Raw genomic sequence first — 26,600 nt, 5'->3', positions numbered from 1 at the left:
GAAGTATTTTTCAATAGACAGAAGGTCTATTTGCGACACGTTTTATGCTAGGAGAATTGAGATGTAAGAGTAGTGAAAATACAGAAACCCTTTGATGGCGGGTGTGATCCAGTAAGCATATGATTAATCTAACACTGTATGGGATAGTTAATGCTAACGCAGGCAGTAATAATGAGGAGGTTAGTGTACTTATGGCAAGACTCCTAAAGAAGTGTAATGGCGGCTGATGAGGTGGCTCACAACTGTAATCCTAGCACTCTGGGAGGCCGAGGCAGGTGAATTGCCTGAGCTCAGGAGTTTGAGACTAGCCTGAGCAAGAGCGAGAACTTGTCTCTAAAAAAATAGCTGGGTGTTGTGGAGAAACCCTATAGTTCAGCTATTTGGAGCTGGAACCCAAGAGTTTGAGGTTGATGTGAGCTAGGATGCCATGGTACTCTACCCAGGGTGACAAAGTGAGACTCTGGCTCAAAAACAACAACAACAACAACAACAAAAAAGAGTTGTGATGTGAGGACACAGTATTAGGAATTAGCTGTGTGAGGGAAGAGGGAGGTGTTGGGTGGGAAGAGGGTTCCAGGGGATGGAGCAGTATGTATTGTAGAAAGACTTGAAGGTAAGAGGAATAAGCATACTCAGAGTTTGAATTGTGACCATTTGGATTAACTAGAACAGAGCAGTTAAGGAGTTATGGGGAGACGTGAGGCTAAAGATAAGCAGGGACCAGATCATAAAATGTAGCATCTATTTAGAGACATGTATTATTTTATAATAATAATTTGACTTGAATATTTCAGAATGAATTTAATTTCTGTTTGAAAGTACTAAGGTTTATTTAGGTTAAAAATGGAATGAAGTAACTTAAGTAACATTTCTAAAATGTCTATTTAAGTAATTGCCCTGATTAACATATCATATATGTCACTTAACATCTTACATGTTTTAACCTAGTGCCTTTGGTTTTGTTTCTTACTATGGCCCACTATCTGCAATCTTTAATTTTTAAAAACCTTTTTTCCTCAGTGTACAATGCTGTTGGATTAGCTGCTTATGAGCTGTTTGACAGTGTTGATTTTGATCAGTGGTTTAAAAACCAACTTCTTCCAGAATTACAAGTCATTCACAATAGGCAAGTATAAAATTTTGTGTTTATTTTACACTTACTTTATCTTATTGATTTTCTAATGAATTAAAGAAGGCATTAAATTGCTTATAAGTTTAAAAATGTCATAATATGACTTAGTAGGTAAACTCTGATGTAGAAAGGAGTAACACTTGTGAATTTTCTAATTGAAAGATAAATAAAACAGCTGGCTATTATGTAGTATTTGACATTGTATAAGGTAGTTTGCAGGAGAAAAGATGTAGGACTTTACAAAAAGATGAGGGAAGGTGGAGATCTGTGAGTTTCAGAAAGAAACTATCCACAAAGAGAAGACAGACACTCAGCAGTTCTTACACCTGGTGTCAGAAATCGCCTAACCAAGGTAACATCCATGAAAGGTGACTGTCTTGGGATCACACAATGTACCGCAAATCTTTGGGGGAAAGAGTAGAGTAGGATATAGAGACACCATGGCAAAAGCATACATGTTAGGTTCCATTTGCACACATGTTAGGTTCTCATGGAGGTGCCTAATTCAGTAGTACCAATTCATATTGTAAATACTTAGAGCCATAGAATTACAGATCTGGAGATGCTTTGAAAGTAATTGTAACCAGTTAGTAGCTATTTATGTCTGCAGTTATCCAGTCAAGAAATACTTTCAACACTTGGATGTGCAATGTTCTATAGAGTCAGTAGTGAATAAAGTAGACTCTACCTTTGCTCAAGGGGCCTAGTGAGCCTTTGATGGAGAGAAAGCTTTTCACTGGGGAGACAAATGTGCAGTTTAATTAACCTTATTTAAAACCTTCATTTAAACCTTCTATTCAGTTTAAAACCTTCATTAACCATTATAGAAGCTCCCTACATGTGGCTGTCAAACACTTGAAATGTGCTTAGTGCAACCAAGGAATTTACTTTTCAACTTCAATTAATTTACTTTTAAAAACTGAAACCTTGTAAAATATGTATTGATTATAAGTTGTAATGATAATATTTTGGATATACTGAAATAAAAATATTATTAAAATCTGACCAGTTCTTTTTACTTACTTTAATGTAAACATTAAGAAATTTAATATTACGTATTTGGCTTACATTATATTTCTACTAGGCAGAGCTGATTGGTAATGTTGTTAAAAGCGAGGTTCTGATTTAGTAGGTCTGGATCAGATCATGCAACTCTGTCTCAATCCCACAATAATGAATGATGCTGCTGGTCCAAGCACCACACTTTGAGGAAAAAACTGATACCTAATTTTAACTCTTTTGAGAAGTGACTGTGAACTTGAAATTTGACCTCTCTGAGCTTCATGCTCTTTATCTGAAACAGAAAGTCAAATGTGGTAATCCCCAAGGTCTCAGTCCAAAAATCGATGGTTCTATGATTTCTTTTTTTTTTTTTTGTTGGGGATTCATTGAGGGGGTTCTATGATTTCTTTACTTCACTCTACACAAGTCTTGTTACTTCTACCTCTGTGATTTGGCTTAAATAGTTCCAATTCCTCGAATTGGCATTGTTTTCACTTTTTGCCTAAATACTGTTTATCTTAAAGACCTGTTTAAATTTCATCTCTTTGCCCACTCTTCCTTTTCTGAAACCCTGGCATACTACTTTGCATTTTTAAGTCTTTTTTGTGTGTTATAAACTTTCCGGGGACAGAGAATACTTACGTGCATTGTCTTACAACTTTAATGAGCAACTGTTTCTAATGTGCTTGATCAGCCATCTTCTAAGATTATATTTTCTGAGAAAACATGGTATATTTGTTAGCTTGTTTCATTTACACCCATTTATGCCAGTAGAATAATTTTGGGGGTTTTTTTATTGTTGTTGTTGAGACGGGGGTCTTTCTCTGTCACCAGGCTGGAGTGCAGTGGTGTAGTCATAACTCACCACAACCTCAACCCCTGGGCTCAGATGATCCTCTTGCCTCAGCCTCCCAACTAACTAGGACTACAGGCACATACCACCATACCTAGTTAAACTTTTTACACACACACACACACACAATTATTTTTGTAGTCTGAGTCACAGTCTGTAATTTGATACCTCTTACAAAATCAGAGGGCTTAGCTGAAATCAATAAATTTATATGAATATTTAAATTTCTGAAAATAGTCTTTATGGTATTAACAAAACTGGAGTAGAAAATTGGATACACGAGCTTCTTTATGAGTAATTTTTTAGACTTCTCCACCTTTAGGATTTGGAGCATTAGCACTATTTGTAGTTACTTGAGAAGCAGAAATAGACTTGGTTTTTATATACCTATCTTTGTTAACAGTTCTTGAATGCAAAAGAATCAAGGTTACAGCATATTTGTTTAAGAATTCATTTATTTAGATTAGGTCTTTATTGTTAATATTTTGTACCATAGAATATTTAGAAGAAGCTTTTAAGCTCTTAAATAAAAAATGCAGATTGCATTTCTTACTATATTTTAGATTTAAATGATGACATATGCTAAATGAAATAGACTTCTTAAAATACTAAACATTCTAATTTCATGATTTTTCCTGTCTAGGTATAAGCCACTGCGACGCAGGGTGATTTGGCTCATCGGTCAGTGGATTTCTGTGAAATTCAAGTCCGATTTGAGACCCATGCTATATGAGGCAATTTGTAACTTGCTTCAAGACCAGGATTTAGTGGTATGCTCCTTAAATGTCTTAAAAGAATTTTTTTGTAAAGTTTAACTGTGCTAACTTTCATGTTTGCAAATGGTTTATATTTTTATTTAGAATGTTTATAGTCTTTCGTTGCAGTGTTGTCTCTTGATGAGCAGTTTGATTTGCGGGTAGACTATCTTCTTTTGATTATTGTTTGCCTTTTACTAGCCACTGGAAAAAGAACTTTAATCAAACTTTACTGTTCTAAAATAATTTATTGTTTCTTAGAAGAAAGAAGGCAGTTTTTTTAAGTTTCTTAATTTTACATATTCATTTTCTTATTCAGGATAGACTTTGTCACTGAGATAGCATTATAATCTGTTTCATTCTTAATGTTGATTCTTTGTGCCTCATTTTTTTCTTGCATTTCAGATTAATATGAGGGTACAGACAATTAGGTTGCATTGTTTGCAGTTGTTAGGTAAGAGTCCAAGTTGTAGTGGTGTCCCCACCCCCAGGACATTGTGCCTGTTACGTGAGAGCACACCAATCCCCCCCCTCCTTTCCTTCCTCTCCCCCCACCCATTTTAATTTTTTTTTTTTAGGTCTTTGGAGTTGTTTCTTTTAGGAATTTTTCTCACATAACTTTTTATAGTTTGTGTTACTGAAAATTTGATGTGAGGTCTCTTTGTTGCCTTCCCCCCCCTTAAAAGCAGTAGGTTTACTGGTTTATTATATAGATCAGTTATTTTAACAGATTTTATAGGCCTATGATTTTAAGAAGTTTGAAATTGTGAACATGTATAAAATTGTTTCCTTCTTTATTTCCTCCCTATTGTTTTATTGTATGCGTGAGTGTGTATATTAGTGACTTATGTGCACTTTCTTTGTCTTGGACTTAACTTTGACTCCAGCATTTTATTTTTTATTTAAAAAGTGAATCCAGTTTTCTTTTGCTGATTTTGAAATTATTTTAGATAAAATTAAGTGATCCCCATAACCCCCCAAATTGTGCTAAGTCCTCATCTAGACATGTCTCAGTGTCCCCTGCACCCCCTTTTGGCTCATTTGAACACATTTCATTTCCCTTCCCTGCCTTTCAGCAAAGGCTTAGACTGCAATCTTGTTTTTTTTTACTTATGTGATAATAAACTACTTGTGTTCACTGAAGGAAAAACATAATTAGAAAGTTATATTTGTTGTACGAACATGGTACATCTCAAAGGCAAATAGAATTGATCTTGAATTTTCTGCTTAAGTATTATCTACTATTGTAAACAATTGAGAATTTATTCTAAATATCATTCTATAATTATTAAGTAGTATAAGTGTGGAATTTCACAGGTGACACAATTTTATTATTTCGTTTTTAGAACTTTATTAGTATAACCTAGCTTCTTCTAAAATTACTATTTTCTCAGATTAATTTACTTTTGTTATAGCTTTAGAATAAAACGTAAGATTTTTATTTTCCTAGTAGGTAATATTATTTGTTCTTCTATCAGAGTTATCAGAGAAGACATTAAGGATTTAGCATTGTGTTTACAAAACAATTAAATTGCAGTTAAGTTTTCTTTGGGAAATAGAGAAACAACTTACAATCTCTTTTATCATAAGTCTATTAGAGAAGAAAAGAGATGAGTTATTTTGTCTGGGCTTTCAAAAGCAGAACATTATTTTTATCAAGTATCAACAAGTGTTATTAGAGAGAAAGAGTTTCGTGCCCAGATAAGTTGGAAAATTCTGGGCTGAATATTCATGTAGGCCTCTTTCCTATTGGACTAGTCAGAATCTGTAAAAACATACGATTGTGTTGTGACTATTCAAGATGACTAATACATTAATACCCACATAATACACTTTTAGAAAATTCTGCTTTTGGTTCAGCTTTTGCCCTTCTTCTTTATATCTTTTGGCAGCTACATCTCATACTGATATCTTTTTCATTTGTTTTTATCCTGTCACCATTATTAGTAATAAATTAGTAAGGCACCAAGTTAATTTAAAATTAATAATATATAAGTAATAGATTTCAGCCTATGAGAAGTCCTGTCTAATGAAATGTAGGAAGAGAATTTTTTTCTTTTTTCTTTTTAGAGACAGAGTCTCATTTTGTCACCCTTGGTAGAGTACTGTGGTGTCACAGCTCACAGCAACCTCCGACTCTTGGGCTTAGTCAATTCTCTTGCCTCAGCCTCCCGAGTAGCTGGGACTACAGGCACCTGCCACAACGCCCGGCTATTTTTTTGTTGCAGTTTGGCCAGGGCTGGGTTTGAACCCGCCACCCTCAGTATATGGGGCCACTGCCCTACTCACCGAGCCACAGGCACTGCCCTATGAGAACTTTTTTTTTTTTTTTATTGTTGGGGATTCATTGAGGGTACAAGAAACCAGGTTACAGTGATTGCGTTTGTTAGGTATAGTCCTTCTTATAATTGTGTCTTGACCCCAAAAGGTGTGTCACACATCAAGACCCCCATCCTCCTCCCTCCTTGCTTCCCTCTCTTTGCAGAAGAGAACTTTTTACAAACATAAATATACATACGACGGTGTGTAAACACACATAGACATGTACGTATATGTACAGACATGAATTTTTATTTATAGACATTCACACAAACATACACATTGTGTATTCATGTATGTGTCATGATAGGTCAAATCGCTACACACTGAGGAAAAGATAACAATATTTTAAACCCAAAATATCACTCTATTTGTGTTCTATTTCTCCAGATCAAACAGTAATGTTAAACTGTCACATAGCTATCAAAGGTAGTGAGATGTACTCTACCTAGTGACCTTTGATACTGTGAAATTTTTGGAGTCCTAAACTAACGGGAAAAGTTGCTTCCTGCAGTTGCTCACTGTTTCCGCTCTCTTCCAAGCATAGATATCCTGACGAACCTGAATCCTGTCTGGCGTTCAGAGTCTGCATTCTCTTGCTTGAGGGAGTTGGGATAGATTTCAAGATTTCTTACTGGGCAACTATAGTTGTCCATACGGTTTCCTTTTCCTTTTGTTGTTATAAGGAGACTGGCTATGACAGTAGAAGCAGCTTTTAATTTGTTAACTCTTTAAAAATTAAGAATTTTGCCAAGGAAGAGAAAAATTCAGACTAAAATAATAAGCCCTCTCTGCTCATCACCTGGTTTTCCATATTTTCATTTTAAGATTTTTTTCCACATAAATATTTCAAATATTTTATTTAAGAAATCAAACATTACAAATTCAGTTTGGGTCCCTGTACGTCTTTTGCACCCCATTCTATTGTCTTTTAAGGAGAGGTTTTTTTAATTTCAGTAGAGATTTATTAAATTTTTTTGTAATTTTTGTTTCTGGTTTAAGAAATCCTTTTTCTTCACACTTGGTTCTTCATTCTTTGTGGAATTTATTTTGGAACATGATGTGAAGTAAGCTCCCAATTTTTAATTTTCATAAGGATAGTAATGTTGCAGTGATTAATGGAATAATACATAATTTTCTTAGTGATCTGCAAGGCTGTTTGTTACATACCAAGTTTATATAAGTGTGTGTTGTCTTCTTATAACATGTTATAGCAGACAGTGCTTACAGCAAGTTGAGAATACTATTTCCATATTCTAAACTAGAATCACTAAATTTTAGAGGAGAAGAACCTTCTTTTTCCAGGGCTACAGATGGTTCTTTAACCAGAAATACTTTGTTTATATGCTGGGCTTCTTTAGGTTTTGAAAGGTTCTTAACTAATTGTATCTTCAAATTTCAGAAATTTGAAATACATTTTTAAAAAATTTTGGGCTCGGCGCCTGTAGCACAGTGGTTATGGCGCCAGGCACATACACCGAGGCTGATGGGTTCGAACCCAGCTTCAGCCCCAGCTAAAACAACAATGACAACTGCAACAACAACAAAAAAACAGCTGGGCATTGTAGTGGGAGTCTGTAGTCCCAGCTACTTGGGAGGCTGAGGCAAGAGAATCGCTTAAGCCCAAGAGTTTGAGGTTGCTGTGAGCTGCGACGCCACAGGACTCTACTGAGGATGACATAGTTGAGACTGTCTCAAAAAAAAAAAAAAAAAAAAAGTTTTGCTTAGATTATCTATGCAACCTTCCATAAAACAAGTAGTAAGCTTTGGGAAAATTAGCATTAGTATAATCTTTCACTTTTGAGAGAGCCTGCATAAGGTGTAAACTGTGGTATAACGAGGTCTATAGTTTGGGGGGATGCGCATGATTGTGAAGCAAAGAAATGACCATCCATTCATAGGGAGGTCAACTGTCAGTATAGAAATACAGTCATGTATCACTTAAGGACAGGTTCTGAGAAATATATCCTTAGGTGAGTTCCTTGTGTGAACATGGCAGAGTTTACTCACACCAACCAAGACGGACTAGCTGCGTATACGCCTAGGTGATATGGTGCAGCCTGCTGCTCCTAGGCCACACACCTGAATATCATGTACTGTGCTGAATACGTAGGCAGTTGTAACTCAGTGGTAGTGTTTGTCTAAACATAGTAAACAGAAACGGTACAGTGAAAGTATGGTATAAAAGGTAAAAAATGCTTGTCTTAATGTCCCAATTTGTAAAAGAAAAAAAAAAGTGTATGTGTGTCTAAATAAAGATAAAAAAATGGTAATAGGCGTTTTTCCACGAATGAAGCTTGGAGGACTGGAAGTTGCTCTTGAGTGAGTGAATGTGGAGGCTTAGGACATTACTGTACATTTAGGTACACTTTATAATTTTTTTTCTTTAATAAAAAGTTTACTATGACTTACTGTAACTTATTTTCTAAACTTAAAAAATTTTTAAATCTTGACTCTTCTGTGGTAATGCTTATAAACACATTGATCAGCTGTGCAAAAGTATTTTTTCTTTATATCCTTCTTCTATAAGCTGTCTTTATTTTTAATTTTTTTGCTTTTTAAAATTTTTGTTAAAACTAAGACATAAATACACATAGCCTAAGCCTACCCTGGGTCAGAATCCCGGTTTTTACTGTCTTCCACCTTTCCACTTTGTTCCACTGGGAGGTCAGGAGTAGTAACACTCACGGAGCTGCCATCTGTGATAGTAATGGTGTCTGCTGGGATACCTCCTAGGGACTTACCTGACCCACCTTTTTTTTCTTGATAAGCAGAGGAGCACATTCCAAAATAATGATAAAAAAAGTATAGTAAAAAATGTAAGCCAATAACATACTTGTTTATTACCAAGTATTGTGTCCTGCACACAGTTGTCTGAGCAGTACAGTAGGTTTGTTTATTCCAGCATCATCAGATACCTTAGTAATGTAATGCACAATATTACAAGGACTACGATGCCACTTCCCCCTTATGATCTTTCTGTTCTTTCAGTTAAATTGGAATGCAGGCAGATCATCTTAATTCATTTCACATTTTTCTCTCCACGTAATGCTACACTGACTTTCCTTTGTTAGGAAAGAAGATACATTTAATTTCATTTAAGTGTCTTTTGTTTTATATACTTGCCTGCATAGATGCTTTGGCTATGTTGAGTGAGTGTTTATAATAAGTGGTCCTTACATGGAGGAATGTCAGGAGAAAATTAAGGTCGAGTGCTGGCAGTTTGATTTCTTGTTCTTTTTTGAAGGGCTTTCGTATCCTGCTGTCTCTGAATTAAATAATGAATACAAAGCTTGTTATACGTTCGTTCTGTGCTAAATGCTGGGAATTTAAAGATGGTTAGTTCATGTCCTGCATGGGACATTTTCAAGTTAGCCATTTTTGTTAGCAAATGTTTAATATTGATCCCTCTTCCTCATTATAAAGTCTTGGGGCAAGGACTAGGTTTACTCAGCATCTTCTGCACCACCTAACACAGTGCCTGGTAATAGTTCCTCCTTGTATATTTTTGATCAAATACATGAGTATGCAGTCTTCTTCTGAAGTCATTTTATAGCAGAACACTTGGCACGGTGCTTTGCACATATTATATAATCAGGCAATTTGTTAAATCCAGTTAAGATCTGAAATGATCATGTTGTCTTTAGAGACAATAAATAAAAGGAAAAGGCAGGTAAAAAAAGCACTTGCACTGCATTTGGCAGTAAAGTACTTAACATTTGGCACAAACCCCTAATCAGCATCTTAAGATCTCATAAACTTGTATAAAGGTTTAAAACTCTTTCTTTCTGAAAAAAGTTTTTCTTTTGAGAACGGCAGTGAAAGTAAACAGGTATGGAAAGTGTGCCATCTAAGGAAGTAACAACTGTTAGGAAATACAAGTTTTAAATATGTTATTTTACAGAATAGAACATAGAACTTAGTTATGCCTTGGGTTTATGTTACTTATGTTACTATACTTATGCCTTGGGAAACTGTGAGTATGTTAGTCTGCAAATTTAGCTGACTAATGCAGAAATAAAATGAGAAAGAATGAGATTATATGATTTGGCAAGACAACATGCTGATAAACAAAGAAAAGATGTGGGAGGTTGGGAGCTTATATAAACCTCCCTATTTTTAGTAAACTTTGGGATTGTGAGGGTCATAGGTGGGGAAACTTCCAGTAGTGATTTTTCTGTAATAATCACTGGATATTTTTGGATGAAACAAATGTGTTTTAGAAATTTGTATAAAAATGAAGTTTTTTTTTGTTTTTATGGTTTTCAAGCATTTACTGTCATCAGGTTACAGATGGGAGTCCGTGTTCTTTTTTCTCCCCTTCGTTCACCTTGTCTGCTGCACCGTTCATTTGTACATCCTCCTGCTTGCCCACTTTCTGTTTTCCTGCCTCTCCACTTTCTCTTTTTCTTGGGCATCATCTACCTGCTATTTTTCCTCACTCCTGTGCTCTACACATACCTTATGGCAAGTGATTTTTCTTCCTGGAAGCACCTACCGGATTAAAGGCTTCTTAGGCAAATTATGGGAAACTGAGAAGAGTAGAAATAAATTACTGCTTTATCCTTTCATTTTATTCCTTAAAGCAAACTAAGGAAAATATCCTTTTATATCTGACTATTTATATACAGTAGAACTTGTGTAAGTTGACCACCCGAAACTGGTCAACATACGGAGGTGGTCACCATAAGGAACTAGGCCTACTATACTGACACATGTGATGCATGTCTGGTCTGGGAAAATTAGGTCAGCTTAAGGAGGTGGCCAGCCATGGAGCTTCTGTGTACTGTATACTCTATGATTTTAAAGAAAGTGATTTGGGGTAAAAATTTCTGTTTGACATTAATGATTTTTAGTCATGCTAAAATGATTAATGATAAACTTTCTTTTAGGTCCGTATTGAAACCGCTACAACTTTGAAGTTAAATATCCTTTAAAAAATTTGAAAATACTTCATGGGAAGAATTTTCACACTTTTAAATTGTTACTTATCTTGGGAACATTAAATTATGAGGTAGTTTAAAATGTGGTTTTTGATTGTTTTACTATATATGTTTTAGATATGTATTGTATCCTAATAAACCCATATATTCTCAGTATTCCTTAACTCTTCGTTACCTGTTGATGATTTTGAATTTAGAACAGATCAGTTTCTGCCGGTAAGAATATTCATTTCCAAGTTGCCCTTTCTTTCTTTTCTTTCTTTTCTCTCTCTCTTTCTTTCCTGCTTTCCAAAAAGCACTTTCTGCTTATGCCTTTAATATTAAGTTTTATTGTACAGATGAAATTATATACATATATCTGTTACTTATTAAAGCTGAGTTTTTTTTTTTGTTTCTTTTTGTTTTGTAGAGACAGGGTCTCGCTTTATGGCCCTCGGTAGAGTGCCGTGGCCTCACACAGCTCACAGCAACCTCCAACTCCTGGGCTTAAGCGATTCTCTTGCCTCAGCCTCCCCAGTAGCTGGGACTACAGGCGCCCGCCACAATGCCCGGCTATTTTTTGGTTGCAGTTTGGCCTGGGCTGGGTTTGAACCCGTCACCCTCGGTATATGGGGCCGGCGCCTTACCGACTGAGCCACAGGCGCCGCCCTAAAGCTGAGTTTTAGAGTGTACTATATTGGATATTTGGGAAGGCGTAACTTTCACTTATAACAGTTTACTTTTATTCTGTTTGTTTTTGTTTAGCTATTTTATTATCTATATAGGAGTTGTTTGCCAAACCTTTTCTCGTAATTTAAAACAGTATTTTTATTTAATGTATGTTTATTACTTTCATTCCTTATGTTATTTCCCTGTATTATTTGTGTATATATGCTTGAATACTACCCTGAATTGTAATTTCTGGATGACCAGACTATCAAGTCTTACTTACTTTTTTACTCTTTTCCTCAATTCCCTGCACCTAGCAAGGCATTTTCACTTTATTGGTACTCAGCAAGCACTTGTTAAATATGTCATTAAGATTGTGCTGCTGGGGTTTGTTCTTAAGAAGACTAGGTGAGAATAAAGTTACATGATAAAGTATCTGTCCATAATGATTGTGAGGGTCATAGATGGGGAAACTTTTCAAGTAGTGATTTTTCTGTAATAATCACTGGATATTTTTAGATGAAACAAATGTGTTTTAGAAATTATATAAAAATGAACCAGTTATCTTGAAAGAACAATGTTTGTTTTATGTACGTAGCAGTGATTTGTCAATTTCTAATGTATTTTCATTAATGTAGATGTTCATAGCTAGATATAAGATATTTTTCTATTTCCTAATAAATCCTCTGATATTTCTTAATAAATATTCTGTTGTTCTTAGAATAACAAATATATTTCTTCAAAAATGTATGTATCTCCATACAGCATATGTTAAGGGCATATAGCTGCCATATAAGCGTAATAATTGATATTCTTTTTGCTTTAATAAGTAGGTATTGCAAACCAAAGCATTCTGTGATTGACACGTATGGGAGAATAGTGTGAATGCACTGTCCCTGGTTTCGTTAACAGTACAAAATGTATGGGCGGCACCTGTGGCTCAGAGTAAGGTACCCGCCCCATATACCAGGGGTGGTGGGTTCAAGCCCAACCCCAGCCCAAGAAAAAAACCATTACAAAATGTAAACACACACAGTTTAGGACAGTTCTTCCTGTAAACGATATTTAGTTTGTAAACCAATTAAATTCTGAAATGGACAGATTTAGCAGCAATAAAGAAAAAAAAAATCACTGTCTTACGTACTGTCTGCTTGAATAATTTAACGTTGTTTTAGATAGTGCTAAGGTTTTGCTTTCTGTTTTTTATTGCTTTAACATGATTTATTTCTTATTCATTTGTATGTATACAGAAGTTTTCACATTTTTATTCCAAACCTTTATTTTTCTTTTTATCTGCAGTATTTGGAAACCATGTTCACACTACTTTTTCAGTTACTGCAGCAAGTTACAGAATGTGACACAAAGATGCATGTTTTGCATGTCCTTTCTTGTGTGATTGAAAGAGTCAACGTGCAGGTAATTTTGTTGTAAAACGTGAAAATAAATGTCAGAGAGGTGAGTAGAATATGTGCTGAATTAAATTCTGTTTACATTGTTTAAAAGTTAAAATATTCATTAAAATGCTTCTTACAGGTGTGATTAGTTTATACGTTATTCAAAATTGACATTTATTATTAGTGTGTGTGTGTTTTTTTTTTTTTTTAACTTTTTGTAGAGATGAGATATCACTGCATAACTTCACTGATCTCAAATTCCTGGCCTTAAGCAGTCTTCCCATTCCAGCCGCCCAAGGTGGTAGGAATATAACCATGACGTGTGGCACATGGCCTACCTTTTTTTTTTTTTTTTTTTTTTGAGACAGAATGTTACTCTCTTGCCCCAGGCTGGAGTGCATGGGCATTAGCCCAGTTCATGGCAACTTCAGACTCCTGCCTCAGCCTCCCAGAGTGCTGAGATTGCTGCTGTTAGCCACCACACCTGGCCTGGCCTACACTTTAAAAAAAAAAAAAAGAGTAAGAAAATTAAAATACTCTTTAAAATGGAGAGCAATAGTCATAGTTGTCTTCCAGCAAATGCAGACTTTCTCAGAAGTCTATTTTTTTCCCCTTAAAAATTGTGTTTTGCAGTCTGTTATAGAATATATCTACATTTGGCTTAATATAAAAATAAGGTATCAAGTTTTTAACAGTTAATTATTTAGTGCCCATCACTCTTAATCGTTGTGAAAAATGATAATCCAGAAAACTACATTATAATTATCCTGGAGCTTCTTATATCTTACTTCACCACTCCATAGTCTGCGTTTCAGCACAGATTTATGCTGAAACAAATCTGTAAGGTATTAGGAAAAAATTTAGAGTTCACAAGCTTAAGATCTACTCTTGGATCTGCTCTTAGCAGAGTAATTGATGAGCACAGTTATCAATTATTGAATAATGACAACATACCAACTTAGGTGCTAAGTGCTTTGCATATGTTTTTCTTTTAATCCTCACAAAAATCTTGAAGTAGGAGTTAGAATTTATTATATCAAACAGTATGAAGCTTTAAGGAACTTGTCAAAGTTAATAGGTTTTTATGGCACTGTCAATATTCAGACAACATTATACAACTCCTGTGGTCGATTTAAGTCACTATTAATCATTTAAGCAGATCTAGGTACTGGTGTCTAAAAGGAGTAATATTTTACAAATTTTTTAACACTTTGGATTTCTTACTATATTACATCATTTCATTGATGCTGATTTCTAGAGAACATTGAAAGTCTGGTTATATAGATAGTTAATTCCAACTTTTTAAAAAACTTATTTTAAGTCCTGTTGAGCTTGGGTAAGGTCTTTACCATTGTTGCTCATGTGTAAAATGGTAAAGGTAATTCTGAGCTCACATAATTTATAGGATTTTATGATTATGAAATTATCACAAATGCCCAATATGCTTCAGAGTATTATATAATTATAGTAAATTATTGCTTGTTTTAAAAGTTGATATAAAAATAAGATATTATCATTTCCTGTGAGCTTATTTAGATATATCTGGCTAGTGGAATTAAGAAGTTGTTTTTTCGGGCGGCGCCTGTGGCTCAAGGAGTAGGGCGCCGGTCCCATATGCCAGAGGTGGTGGGTTCAAACCTAGCCCCGGCCAAAAACCACAAAAAAAAAAAAAAAAAAAAGAAGTTGTTTTTTCTTTTTTAAAGAAGTGATTTTTTTTTTTTTTTTTACCTTTCTTTCCCCAAATCTCTAATTAAACCTTTTTCACCAAAAGCTTGAAATTTATTTTGGGTATTAAATTTAAAAATACTTTCGTGTTTCTGTCCACACTTATCTTCCATAATACAAATAGCCTAATCAACTGAAGTGACTGATAAGAAATAGTTAATCCAGTAGTGGCTTTTATTGTCAGAACTGAAACTAATACAAGAAATGGTTAAGAAAAATATTTTCTGTTGTCTGATTCTTTAACTTCTCCAATGTTAACCTTTGAAAGCCTCATCATTTATGTTCTTGTTGCATATAACCCCCAACTGTCTTTCATAAACTGATTTTAATTTTATCCATTAGGCTGTGAACATTTATTTTTAAGTCCAACAAATTTTATTTGAATCATCTTTATGATATTAGGCTGCAAATGTCCTGAGCCTTTCTATAGCAGTGGTTTCTGACACATACAGTTTAATTTTGAAGTTTCATTGAAGGCACCATTTTTTGTACCATCGTGTATAATTATTTCAGTATTATATTTTCTCTACTTTTTAGAAAAGTTGTTAAAAACCTACAATTAAATTATTCTAGTACAGAGATTCATATATTTATAGTCAAAATAAATATGTAGTCATCAGGTGTGATGTCAGGCAGCTTTGGGGCTTATGGATTTCTGAACAAAAAGAACACAATGACAGGGGCTCTGTGAAATATAAAATAATTCTGTTGAAAATTTTATCTAAAAGATGAGGTGTGTTTGGGACTTAAAAATACTTTTAATCCCCTTAGGATAGAGCCATTGTTAAAATATTCGTTAAACCATTACATATTTGATTTTCATATTTTTAGTAATGTGTTGTGATAAAAATGGGTATCTTGTATAGGAGCTAACTTTTGAGTCTATAATACTCATAGTATCTCCCCCCCAGCACACACCCCAAACTTCTGTGCCAAGAGCACTTAACATGAGATCTCTCTTTACAACATTTTAAGCATACATTTTTTTTTTTTTTTTTTTTTTTTTGAGACAGTGTCTTGCTTTGTCGCCCTTGGTAGAGTGCTCTTGTGTCGTAGCTCACAGCAACCTCAAACTCTTGGGCTCAAGCGATTCTCTTGCCTCTGCCACCTGAGTACCTGAGAGTACAGATGCCTGCCACAATGCCTGGCTACTTTTAGAGACAGTGTTGGGATCTTTCTCTTGCTCAGGCAGGTCTCAAACCTCTGAGCTCAGATAGTCCACCCGCCTCAGCGTCCCTGAGTGTTAGGAACAATACAGAGGTGATTTTAACTTTTGATACAGTGTTGTACAGCAGATTCCTAAAGCTTATTCATCTTGCTGAACTGAAACTTGATGACCATTCCTTAATAATTCCTTATTTCCCCTTTCCCCAACCCTTGGCAGCTACTATTCCACTCTTTGATTCTATGAATTTAATAACTACAGTAGAACTTCTATAGTTGACCACCTCCCTACATTGACAGCCACCTTAAGGTGATCTAATTTTCATAGAATAAACATACGTATCAGTGCAGTAGGCCTAGTTCCTTATGTTGATCACTTCTGTATGTAGACCAGTTTGTTACAGTTCCTTGGAGGTCAACTTAACAGAGGTTCTGTGTATTTTAGATAACTCATGTAAGCAGAATCGTGTGGTGTTTCTCTTTTTTCTGTGACTGGTTCATTTCATTTAATACACTGTCCTCCAGCTTTGTCCGTGTTGCTCCATATTGTTGAATAGTGTGTCTGTGCTATTGTATGTGTATACCACACGTTCTTCGTTCATTTATCTTCTGATGGACATTTAGGTTGTTTCTACATACTGACAATTGTGAACAGTGCTGTTGTGAACGTGAGAGTGCTAATAATCTCTTTGGGATTCTGCTTTCTATTCTTCTGGATGCATGCCCCAAAATGGGATTGTTAGATGATGTGGTCATTCTGGTTTTCATTTGGGGGAAACATCTATACTACACTTATTTTCTATAGTGGCAACAACATTTTGCATCCCACCAACAGTACATAGGGGTTCCAGTTTCTCTGCATTTTTGCTGTCTTAACTATCCTGATGGATGTGAAATGATATCTCATTGTCGTTTTTGATTTACATTTTCCTGATGACTGTCAAACATTCTTAATTCTATGTGATTTCTAAAATGTTATGCAAATAATTGAAATTGGCCTGCCTCCCAATCTCCTGTCCTATAATCCTTTTGAGAATTGTCTATAGACAGTATATTTCTTTCATGTCTTCTCCTTGAAAAAAATCTCAAACCTATAGAAAAGCTGCAGGAATAGATCAATACCTATATACTCTTCACTTAGTTTCTTCAGTTATTAACATTTTGCCAGATTTACTTTCTTATTATTAAAATATATAGATTGTTGCTGTCCAGTTTTTTGAATTTTAGTTATAGACATCATAACAGTTTACCCCAAAACATAGACCTGTCCTTCTTAAGAAATCTATGCTCCTTTTCTTACATTACTATAACTGTGATTAGACTCAGGAAACTTGACACTGTTAGAATACCGTTGTCTACTGTCAAGTCTATATTCAGATTTCCTCAGTTGCTAACACCAGTTAGTTTTCCACCTCCCATCAGAATATGTTTGGCTCTCATGTCACCACTCTGTTCTCTTTAATCCGCAACCTTTTTTTTTTTTTTTCGTCTGTCTTACAACTATGACTATGGGTAATTTTTTTAAATATTGTTTTTGAAGCATTAATTTTATTAACATCATATGTTCTCACAAACAGCTAATATTGGAAAATATAAATATTTTATAGCTTTTGGATGTAACTGGGTATGTTGGTTTTATTACCTTATTTGTAATTGATAGCATATACTTCCCTTCTGCCATTTCATGGAAAGTAATTTTTTCTATTCAAAACCCAAACCAGCAGCTTATTTTCCTTATCAGTAGATCATAGGTACTTTGAAACCTCTGTTTTTCTATATTAATTGACCTGCTTTTACATGGTAACTGGAGTGATCTTTGAGATAAAACACTTAGCAAAATTGAGTATGTGCTCTATAAATATTAACTATTATAATTCAGGATTTAAAAATAGGATATTATATAATAATTTATGAAAGTAGGTGATACACGAGTCTCTGAATTCAGTTATATCTCATCAAAATATTTGGGCAAATATTATACTAATTATCTTTCTATTACCACTTCTACCTCCAGGACAGGGAACAAATCCTATTGTTGTTTGGTTACCCTTTAGAATATGATTCTTTATAAGTAGAATATAGAAATTTACTGTTTCTGGCAGCAGTTTTTAATTTTGATCCATGAGATTCAAATAGTGCTGAAGCAGTGAAGGTCTAGTGTTTCTATTTCCTCCCCTCCGAGTAATTTCAAATACTGTGATACTGAGCCTGGAACCAGAGTTCAACTTCTGTGTAGGTCCATTTAATTTTTCAAAATGCTCACTGTCAAACTGTGCTGTGCTTCAGAGTAAATTTTAAAAACTGATTAACTTAATCTGTAGTGGACTTAATTTTATCCTTTGCAGATAGTTTTTTTCCCCTGTGTATCCACTTTGAGTACACCTTCACCATCACACTTGTCCTTTCTCATTTTAATGGTTTGTATGGCCTTCTTCAGTCTTTCCTTTCCATTTCCTTATCCTGAGGGTCTGAATTAGGTAATTGAAGAATAAAGGAGAACATGCTGACTGTTTTCAAAGCAGTTTAATTCCTAACCGGTAAGCTGTTTTATTTAAAAGTAGCAAGATATCATAGCATTTTCTATAATATCATCTCTACATATTGTGTTTCCTATTCATATATTTAATTTCATTCTATAAATTTCATACTTGTTTAAAATTATAATATTTAACAATATTTATCATAGGACTATGGGTCTCTACATGATATCTGATTTATCTTTAAAAGAATATAGGCTTGATATATTACCTCTGGTGAATATTAAGTACTTGTTACTTGGGACTTAATAGTGTTCTGTCAGTGTTTCTCAGAGTAAATTACCTTCTTTACTAATATAATTTTTTGCTTCCCCTGCTTTTATTATATAGATACGACCATACGTGGGATGTTTGGTGCAATATTTGCCCCTTCTTTGGAAGCAAAGTGAAGAACACAATATGTTGAGATGTGCAATTTTGACAACTCTTATTCATCTTGTTCAGGTAATTCATTTTTTTCCTCTACAGAGATTTTTGGGGGAGTTATGAGAAGACATAATCTTGAGAGTTTTTTAGTTTACTTTTTTTGTTCTTTTAGAAAATTTTTTAGACATTTACTTTGGACTTTTTTTTTTTTTTTTTTTTTTTTTTGAGGACATTTGAAAAATACTCTCTACTTTTTAAAGATTTATTCCATTAGTTCTAGTGGTCTCCAGTGAAGGTTGGCTTATGATTCATGCAGTCTGTTGTACCGTGCATGCAGTGTCCCTGGTGTTCAGGGCTTTTCCACATAAATATAGTTTATACTTTCACTGTTTTTCTTTGATTTCAAATAAAAATTTCCCCAATCATAACTTAAGAAGGCAGGAAAGCAGGTAAGTTGCTTTTGACAGGACAGGGAGTGAATCTGATTTCTGACACTTGGGCTTTGAAGCGTTGGGATGTGTGGCAGGTAGAGAGGAACCTGAACTTTCAGAGGGAGAGCTGGACGATAGTTCTCATTTGAACTGTAAACATGAATTGTAGTCTTCTGGTGAGGTTCTAGAGAAGGATGGGCTTATGGCTGAGAGGTAGAATGTGTGGGTACAGGGATTTTACCAACCTCACCCCCCAAGTTTGACAAGTTTTCTAGTAGAAAGATCTCCTGCTAAATGAAGAATTACTTACTCTAAAACTTTGTGAGGTTAATTTAAAGAAAGTAGAAACCTTTGTCAGACACTTGATGCCTTTTTGAACATGAACTGAATCTTTCTGTATGAGTTTTACAGTTACAAATTCTTGTGGAGGGAGGTTTTAGATAAATAGTAATACAAAATATTTTGCTTTTTGCCAACTTATTTTAAAGTATAAATAAAATATGAAATTTGCCATTTTAACCGGTTTTAAGTATAAGTTTAGTCATATCGAATACCTTCTTAATATTCTGTGGCCATCACCACCATTTATCTCCATAGCTCTTTTCATCTTGTAAAAGTGAAACTATATCATTAAACAGTACCACTCCACTACCACCACTTTAAAAAAAATAAATGCCTGGCCTGGCATCTCTACCTAGCCACCCTTTAATTCTTCTGATTGTCCTATAAAGATTATATCCCCTTTATAGAAGATGACAAAGGTTAAGAGAAGGTGATTAGCTTGTCATTGAATTTGTAGTAATAGGGCAAATAGTGACCCCTAGATTTTTTGTTTTATATCTCTGTGAAAGTGTGTTCGTCGGTTCAACTTGGGAGTTTTGTGAGAGATGTGAAAAAAGTTAAGCTTTTATATCTCCTCAAGCAGTGTTACTTCAGGTAACGTAGGAAGTTGAAGTAATCTCTCTGGAATAGTCAAGTCTTTTTTCTTTAGTCAAGATATTTAAGTAGCCTGTGTATTTATAAAGGGAAAGAGTGCAAGATTTTGGGAAACTAATTATCTGTCCTTCTTGGAAAAAGCATATGATGTTTGATACTGAAATTGGGACTATAGCTCTTTGAGACATTTGGGAAGATTGTAGTAAGTTTTATGAGTAAGTTTCTTTTTGTAGAAAACACTGCTCTGTAAGTTTTTGTATGTTATTTCTACTTTTTTTAAACTTTGAAATTCAGTCTCTGGTAGTCTTTGACTGGGAAGGATGGCATTTGGGTTAAAATAAACCTTGTAGGCTGCAGTAGTTGGCTTCAGTGGAACTAGCTATTCAGTCATACAGTAACCTTTTTTTTTTTTTTTTTAAATGACTTGGAACATGCAATAGATGGTACTAGGCATTAGGATACAGAAATGTATAGGGCAAGCTCTTTGTGTAGGTCACTGTCTAGGGAAATATACTAAATGGTTGTGTTAAGTGCTGTTTTAGCAGTGAAGTACGTTGCTGTGGGGGCACATGTTGGGTTACCTGACTAGAGGGTAAGGGGACATCAGGGAAGGCCACCTGACAATAGTGGTACTCAAGTTGTGATGTTGTTAGATATGTTAAATAAGATGTGTTAATGAGATGGTGGTTCAGGAGAGAGAGTAGTAAGGGTATTTTAGACAAATGGACCAGCATGTGTAAAGCTCTCTAGATATGAGAGAATGTGGTACATTTTGTTGATTTTTAATTTTATGTGAAAATAGGGTAAAGAGTCAGTTCTTACAAATTTTTTTAATGAAGAGTAACAGCATTCTGCTACTCCTTCTGTCTGTTTCCTGTTTCATAGAGGAAACTTTCACTGCAATAACCAGATCTTTTTAGGTTTTTTTAATCTTTCTAGCTCAGAGTAACATGCTTATATTGTTTGTTCTTGATTTAAGCATTGTAGACATTGTCTTTTGAATTCCCCACATAAAAGATGAAAACGTAATCCTCTGTGCCCCTTCAATCTCCAGTATTGTTAGAGTGTAACTTAACAGTTGCACACCAAGGGTGGGGAGGGGGCGCACCGCTGGTTTGTTTTCCCTTGTCTGGTTGACTGCTTTAACCAGATGTGGGGTAACTGCTTCTGTGTGGTGACCCCATCCTTTGATATATGACTGTTTTAAGGTAGGTACTATTTAAGGTCTTTATTTTTATGACTGTGTAAAGGCTGTTGAAGGCATATATCATCATATCCTGATTAATTTTTTTTCTTGTACACATCTTCCCATCCTCTACCCTTGTATTGATAATTTTGTTTGCTATTATGTAAGTTTTTTATCATTGTTGAACACAGTACTGTAAACTTGATGGCTTGAAATCATATCCATTTAGTAGCTCGTACTTCTATCAGGGAGAAGCCTACACATACTGTGTCTGAGTTCTCTGATTAGAATTTAACAGGCTGAAATTGAGGTGTCTGCCAGGCTAAGTTTTCCCCTAGAGGCTTTGGGGAAGAGTATTTCTACAGTAATTCAGCTTGTTAGCAGAATTTAGCTCCTTCATCTTTAGGACTGGAGTCCAGTTTATTTGCTAGTTGTCAACTAGTAACTTCCTCTGTTACTCTCTAGAGTCCATCACATTCCTTCACACATTTTTAATTTTAGCAGCGGGGAAATTCTCAGATTTGAGATTCCCTGTGGTTTGTATTCCCCTGTGCAACTGGCTAAAGACAGCCTTTTTAAGGGCTCATGAGAGTAGGTCGGTACTACCAGGTTAATCTCCTTGTCTTAAGGCCAGTTGATTTGGGACCTTAGTTCTATCTATAAAATTCTTTGACAATAGTATCTATTAATAGATTACTGATTTCTTGATTGACTAACCAAGGAATGATGTATGTACAATAGGGGCCAAGGATCTTAGGTAGCTACCTTATATGTTTGCCCAGTACACTGAGTTTTCTACATAATTGAACCTATACTTTTCATTGATTCCCTCAGTGTGATGAAACACACTTTTGTTATTTCATCATTAGGAAGAAATATGAAAAAATGAGCTTTAGTTTGCACTGGTTTTATGTTATGCTCATACATAGCTATTACAAACAGATCCCTATTTATCAAAAAGGGTTCTTACCTCTCCCTTCTGTGGGGTGCCTGCTTTCTGTACCTCGGGTCGTATCTTTCTTGTTCTGCTCCCTCTTTCTGTTTCTGATGGAGCCCATGAATGGCAGTGGCATTCTGCAAAAGATACATGGGAGGTAAGGTATTTTTTCTACTTTCACGTTGATTAGCAGTTTGGCTGGTATAAAATTCTAAATTTTTTCTTCAAAATTTTTCCTCAAAATTGTAGAGGCATTTTTTTTTCTTGGTCTTACAGCTTCCAAAGTTGCTCTAGGAACTCTGAAACTATTCTAATTCTTGATTCTTCAATGTGTCATCCCACCTTTCTTTTGCCCCTCCTCTTTGCTGGCAAAATGTGAGATATCTCTATGTTGCTGTTTTTAATTTCATGATGATGTAGTTGTGTTTTCATCACATTGTTCTGGACACTGGGTGGACATATCAGACATGAAACTGTATTCCTGGGTTTTTGATAACTTTATTGTATTTTACTATTTCCACTTGCTCATGTTTTTCTTTTCTCTCTTTCTGAACTTTCTGTTATTTAGGTGATAGATACTCTGAACCTGTCATCTCCTTTTCTTAGTATTCTTCTCTGCCTTTTCTTCTCGTCCTTTGTTCTACTTCATAGGGGATTTCCTTAGGTTTATCTTTCAATCTTTTAATTGCTTTTTTTCTTTCCCGCTGTCATCTTTTAATGTCTGAGTTCTCTTGTTTTGTTGAATAATCCTTTTGTACAACATTTCTTTTTCCATGAATGCAGTGTTTTCTTTTATTCTACTGAGGATATTTATGATGCATTTTTTCCAAGCTTTTGTTTTTGCCTGGTCTCTGTTACCTTCAAGATGCTATTTTCTATGTATGTTTTATTCTCTATTTTTCTATATATGTTTTATTCTCTATTTTCTATTTTGTATTAGATGTTTTAATCATATCTGTTGATTCTGGGTTTCCTGATTTTGTTTATTTATGAAAAATTTGAAGCATACACAGAAAAAGGAAGTATAGTATAATGATGCTTAAACATCACCCAACTTTAAGACCAACACTTTTTCTTTGTAAATTCAAGAGTAGGCACTTAAAAAGCTTCCTAACGTGTAGGAAGCTTGCTAAATGTGAATTTTTCCTTTATGATGATCTGATCTGGCTAAGTTTTGTAAAACTTTTCATATCAGTATTTTGAGGTCTTTCCTCCTTGAAAGATCCTTTGGTCTCCTGCCCATTATATGCTAATAGAATCTTCCAATTTTTTTCTTTTTCCTATTTTTGATTACCTGGTATCCATCTTGAAAACTGTTTGATTTTACCAGAAAATAAAAGCCAGGGCAGCACCTGTGGCTCAAAGGAGTAGGGTGCCGGCCCCATATGCCAGAGGTGGTGGGTTCAAACCCAGCCTCAGCCAAAAACTGCAAAAAAAAAAAAAAAAGAAAAAAAAAATAACAATTTTATGTTGCTTCAGAGGAGAGCCAATTGTTTATCTATTTCTGCATGTGAATGAGATCTGGCTTCCAACTTCTTTTCAATCACTTTCTAGAAGCCTTATCATTATTATTATTATTATTATTATGGTTTTTGGCCGGGGCTGGGTTTGAACCTGCCACCTCCAGCGTATGGGGCGAGCGCCCTACTCCTTTGAGCCACATGTGCCGCCTAGAATTATTATTAACACTTTACCTTCCCTACCTCAAAAACACACACTTTTCAAACTACATGTTGCCACCAGTTCACAGTCTTGGAGGTTCTACAGTGTAAGTCAGGTTGCTTCTTAATTAGCCCTACCACCCTGTTGGATTTCTTAGTCTGCTAAGTTAGTCAGCACTTAACTTTCTTCTACCTTCCCAGTGGAATTGTTTTATTCTTCTTATGCTATCTTTGTGCCTATGGTTTTAAGACTTTATTTATTTTTTATTTATTTTTTGTTATTAAATCATACCTGTGTACATTAATGCGATCATGGAGCACCATAAACTGGTTTTATAAACCGTTTGACACATTTTCATCACACTGGTTAACATAGCCTTCCTGGCATTTTCTTAGTTATTGTGTTAAGACATTTACATTCTACATTTACTAAGTTTCACATATACCCTTGTAAGATGCACTGCAGGTGTAATCCCACCAATCACCCTCCCTCCGGCCCCCTCCCATGTCCCTCTTCTCCCTTTCCCCCTTCCCCCTGTTCTTGGGTTATAACTGGGTTATAACTTTCATGAGAAAGCCATACATTAGTTTCATAGTAGGGCTGAGTACATTGGATACTTTTTCTTCCATTCTTGAGATACTTTACTAAGAAGAATATGTTCCAGCTCCATCCATGTAAACATGAAAGAGGTAAAGTCTCCATCTTTCTTTAAAGCTGCATAATGTTCCATGGTATACATATACCACAATTTATCAATCCATTCATGAATCAGTGGGCACTTGGGCTTTTTCCATGACTTAGCAATTATGAATTGGGCTGCAATAAACATTCTGGTACAAATATCTTTGTTATGATGTGATTTTTGGTCTTCTGGGTATATGCCTAGTAGAGGAATTATAGGATTGAATGGCAGATCTATTTTTAGATCTCGAAGTGTTCTCCATATATCTTTCCAAAAGGAATGTATTAATTTGCATTCCCACCAGCAGTGTAGAAGTGTTCCCTTTTCTCCACATCCACGCCAACATCTCTGGTCTTGAGATTTTGTGATATGGGCTAATCTTACTGGAGTTAGATGATATCTCTAAGTAGTTTTGCTTTGCATTTCTCTGATGATAAAAGATGATGAGCATTTTTTCATATGTCAGTAGGCCGTGCGCCTGTCTTTTCAGAGAAGTTTCTCTTCAAGTCCCTTGCCCAGCCTGCAATGGGATCACTTGTTCTTTTCTTGCTTATACGTTTGAGTTCTTTTTGAATTCTGGTTATTAAACCTTTGACGGAAACATAACCTGCAAATATCTTCTCCCATTCTGATGGCTGTTTTCTTGCTTTACTTACTGTGCTTTTGGCTGTGCAGCAGCTTTTTAGTTTGACCAGGTCCCAGTAGTGTATTTTTGAAGCTGCTTCAATTGCCCGGGAGGTCCTCCTCATAAAATACTCGGCCCAGACCGATTTCTTCAAGGGTTTTCCCTGCATTCTCTTCTAGTATTTTTATAATTTCATGTCTTAAGTTTAAATCTTTAATCCAGTGAGAGTCTATCTTAGTTAATGGTGAAAGGTGTGGGTCCAGTTTCAGTCTTCTACAGGTTGCCAGCCAGTTCACCCAACACCATTTGTTAAATAGGGAAACTTTTCCCCACTGAATGTTTTTAATTGGCTTGTCAAAGATCAAATAATGGTAAGTAGCTGGATCCATCTCTTGGTTCTCTATTCTGTTCTAGACATCTACTTCTCTGTTTTTGTGCCAGTACCATGCTGTTTTGATCTCTATCAATTTATAGTATAGTCTGAGATCTGGTAGCATAATTCCTCCTGCTTTGTTTTTATTTCTTTTTCTTTTTCTTTTTTTTTTTTTTTATTAAACTATAGCTGTGTACATTAGTGTGATCGTGGGGCACCATACACTTGGTTCATACATCGTTTGACACATTTTCATCACATTAGTTAACATAGCTTTTGTAGCATTTTCTTATTTTGCTAAGACCTTTACATTCCACATTTACTAGGATTCACATATACCCTTGTAAGATGCACTGCAGGTGCAATCCCATCAATCCTCCTCCTTCCCCCTCCCTCTCCCCTCCTTCCCCTCCCCTACCCCCTTCTCCTTATTCTTAGGTTATAACTGGGTTATAGCTTTCATGTGAAGGTCCTACATTAGTTTCATAATAAGGGTGAGTACATTGGGTACTTTTTCTTCCATTCTTGAGACACTTTACTAAGAAGAATGTGCTCTAGCTCCATCCATGTAAACATGAAAGAGGTAAAGTCTCCATCTTTCTTTAAGGCTGCATAATATTCCATGGTGTACATATGCCACAATTTATTGATCCATTTGTGGATCAATGGGCACTTGGGCTTTTTCCATGACTTAGCAATTATGAATAGGGCTGCAGTAAATATTCTGATACAAATATCTTTGTTATGGTGTGATTTTTGGTCTTCTGGGTATATGCCCAGTAGGGGGATTACAGGATTGAATGGCAGATCTATTTTTAGATCTCTAAGTGTTCTCCATATCTCTTTCCAAAAGGAATGTATTAATTTACATTCCCACCAGCCGTGCAAAAGTGTTCCCTTTTCTCCACATCCACGGCAACATCTCTGGTC

General features: G+C 35.2%; 1 protein-coding gene across 5 annotated transcripts in view; it reads left to right on the top strand.

Annotated features, from left to right (window-relative positions):
- Positions 1-26,600, top strand: part of IPO11 (importin 11) — a 232,940-nt gene that overhangs the window by 78,205 nt on the left and 128,135 nt on the right. For all 5 annotated transcript variants that reach the window (XM_053589979.1, XM_053590000.1, XM_053589989.1 and 2 more), the window contains exons 15-20: positions 1,021-1,126; positions 3,631-3,757; positions 10,954-10,987; positions 11,180-11,220; positions 12,952-13,068; positions 18,803-18,916. In XM_053589979.1, coding sequence (XP_053445954.1) covers positions 1,021-1,126; positions 3,631-3,757; positions 10,954-10,987; positions 11,180-11,220; positions 12,952-13,068; positions 18,803-18,916 — 539 coding nt within the window. The remainder of the gene's footprint in view (positions 1-1,020; positions 1,127-3,630; positions 3,758-10,953; positions 10,988-11,179; positions 11,221-12,951; positions 13,069-18,802; positions 18,917-26,600) is intronic.

This window comes from Nycticebus coucang, chromosome 1 (genome assembly GCF_027406575.1).
Source record: "Nycticebus coucang isolate mNycCou1 chromosome 1, mNycCou1.pri, whole genome shotgun sequence".
NCBI lineage: Eukaryota > Metazoa > Chordata > Mammalia > Primates > Lorisidae > Nycticebus > Nycticebus coucang.
Note: the sequence above shows the minus strand (reverse complement) of the source record. Positions and strands in the feature narration are given on the sequence as shown.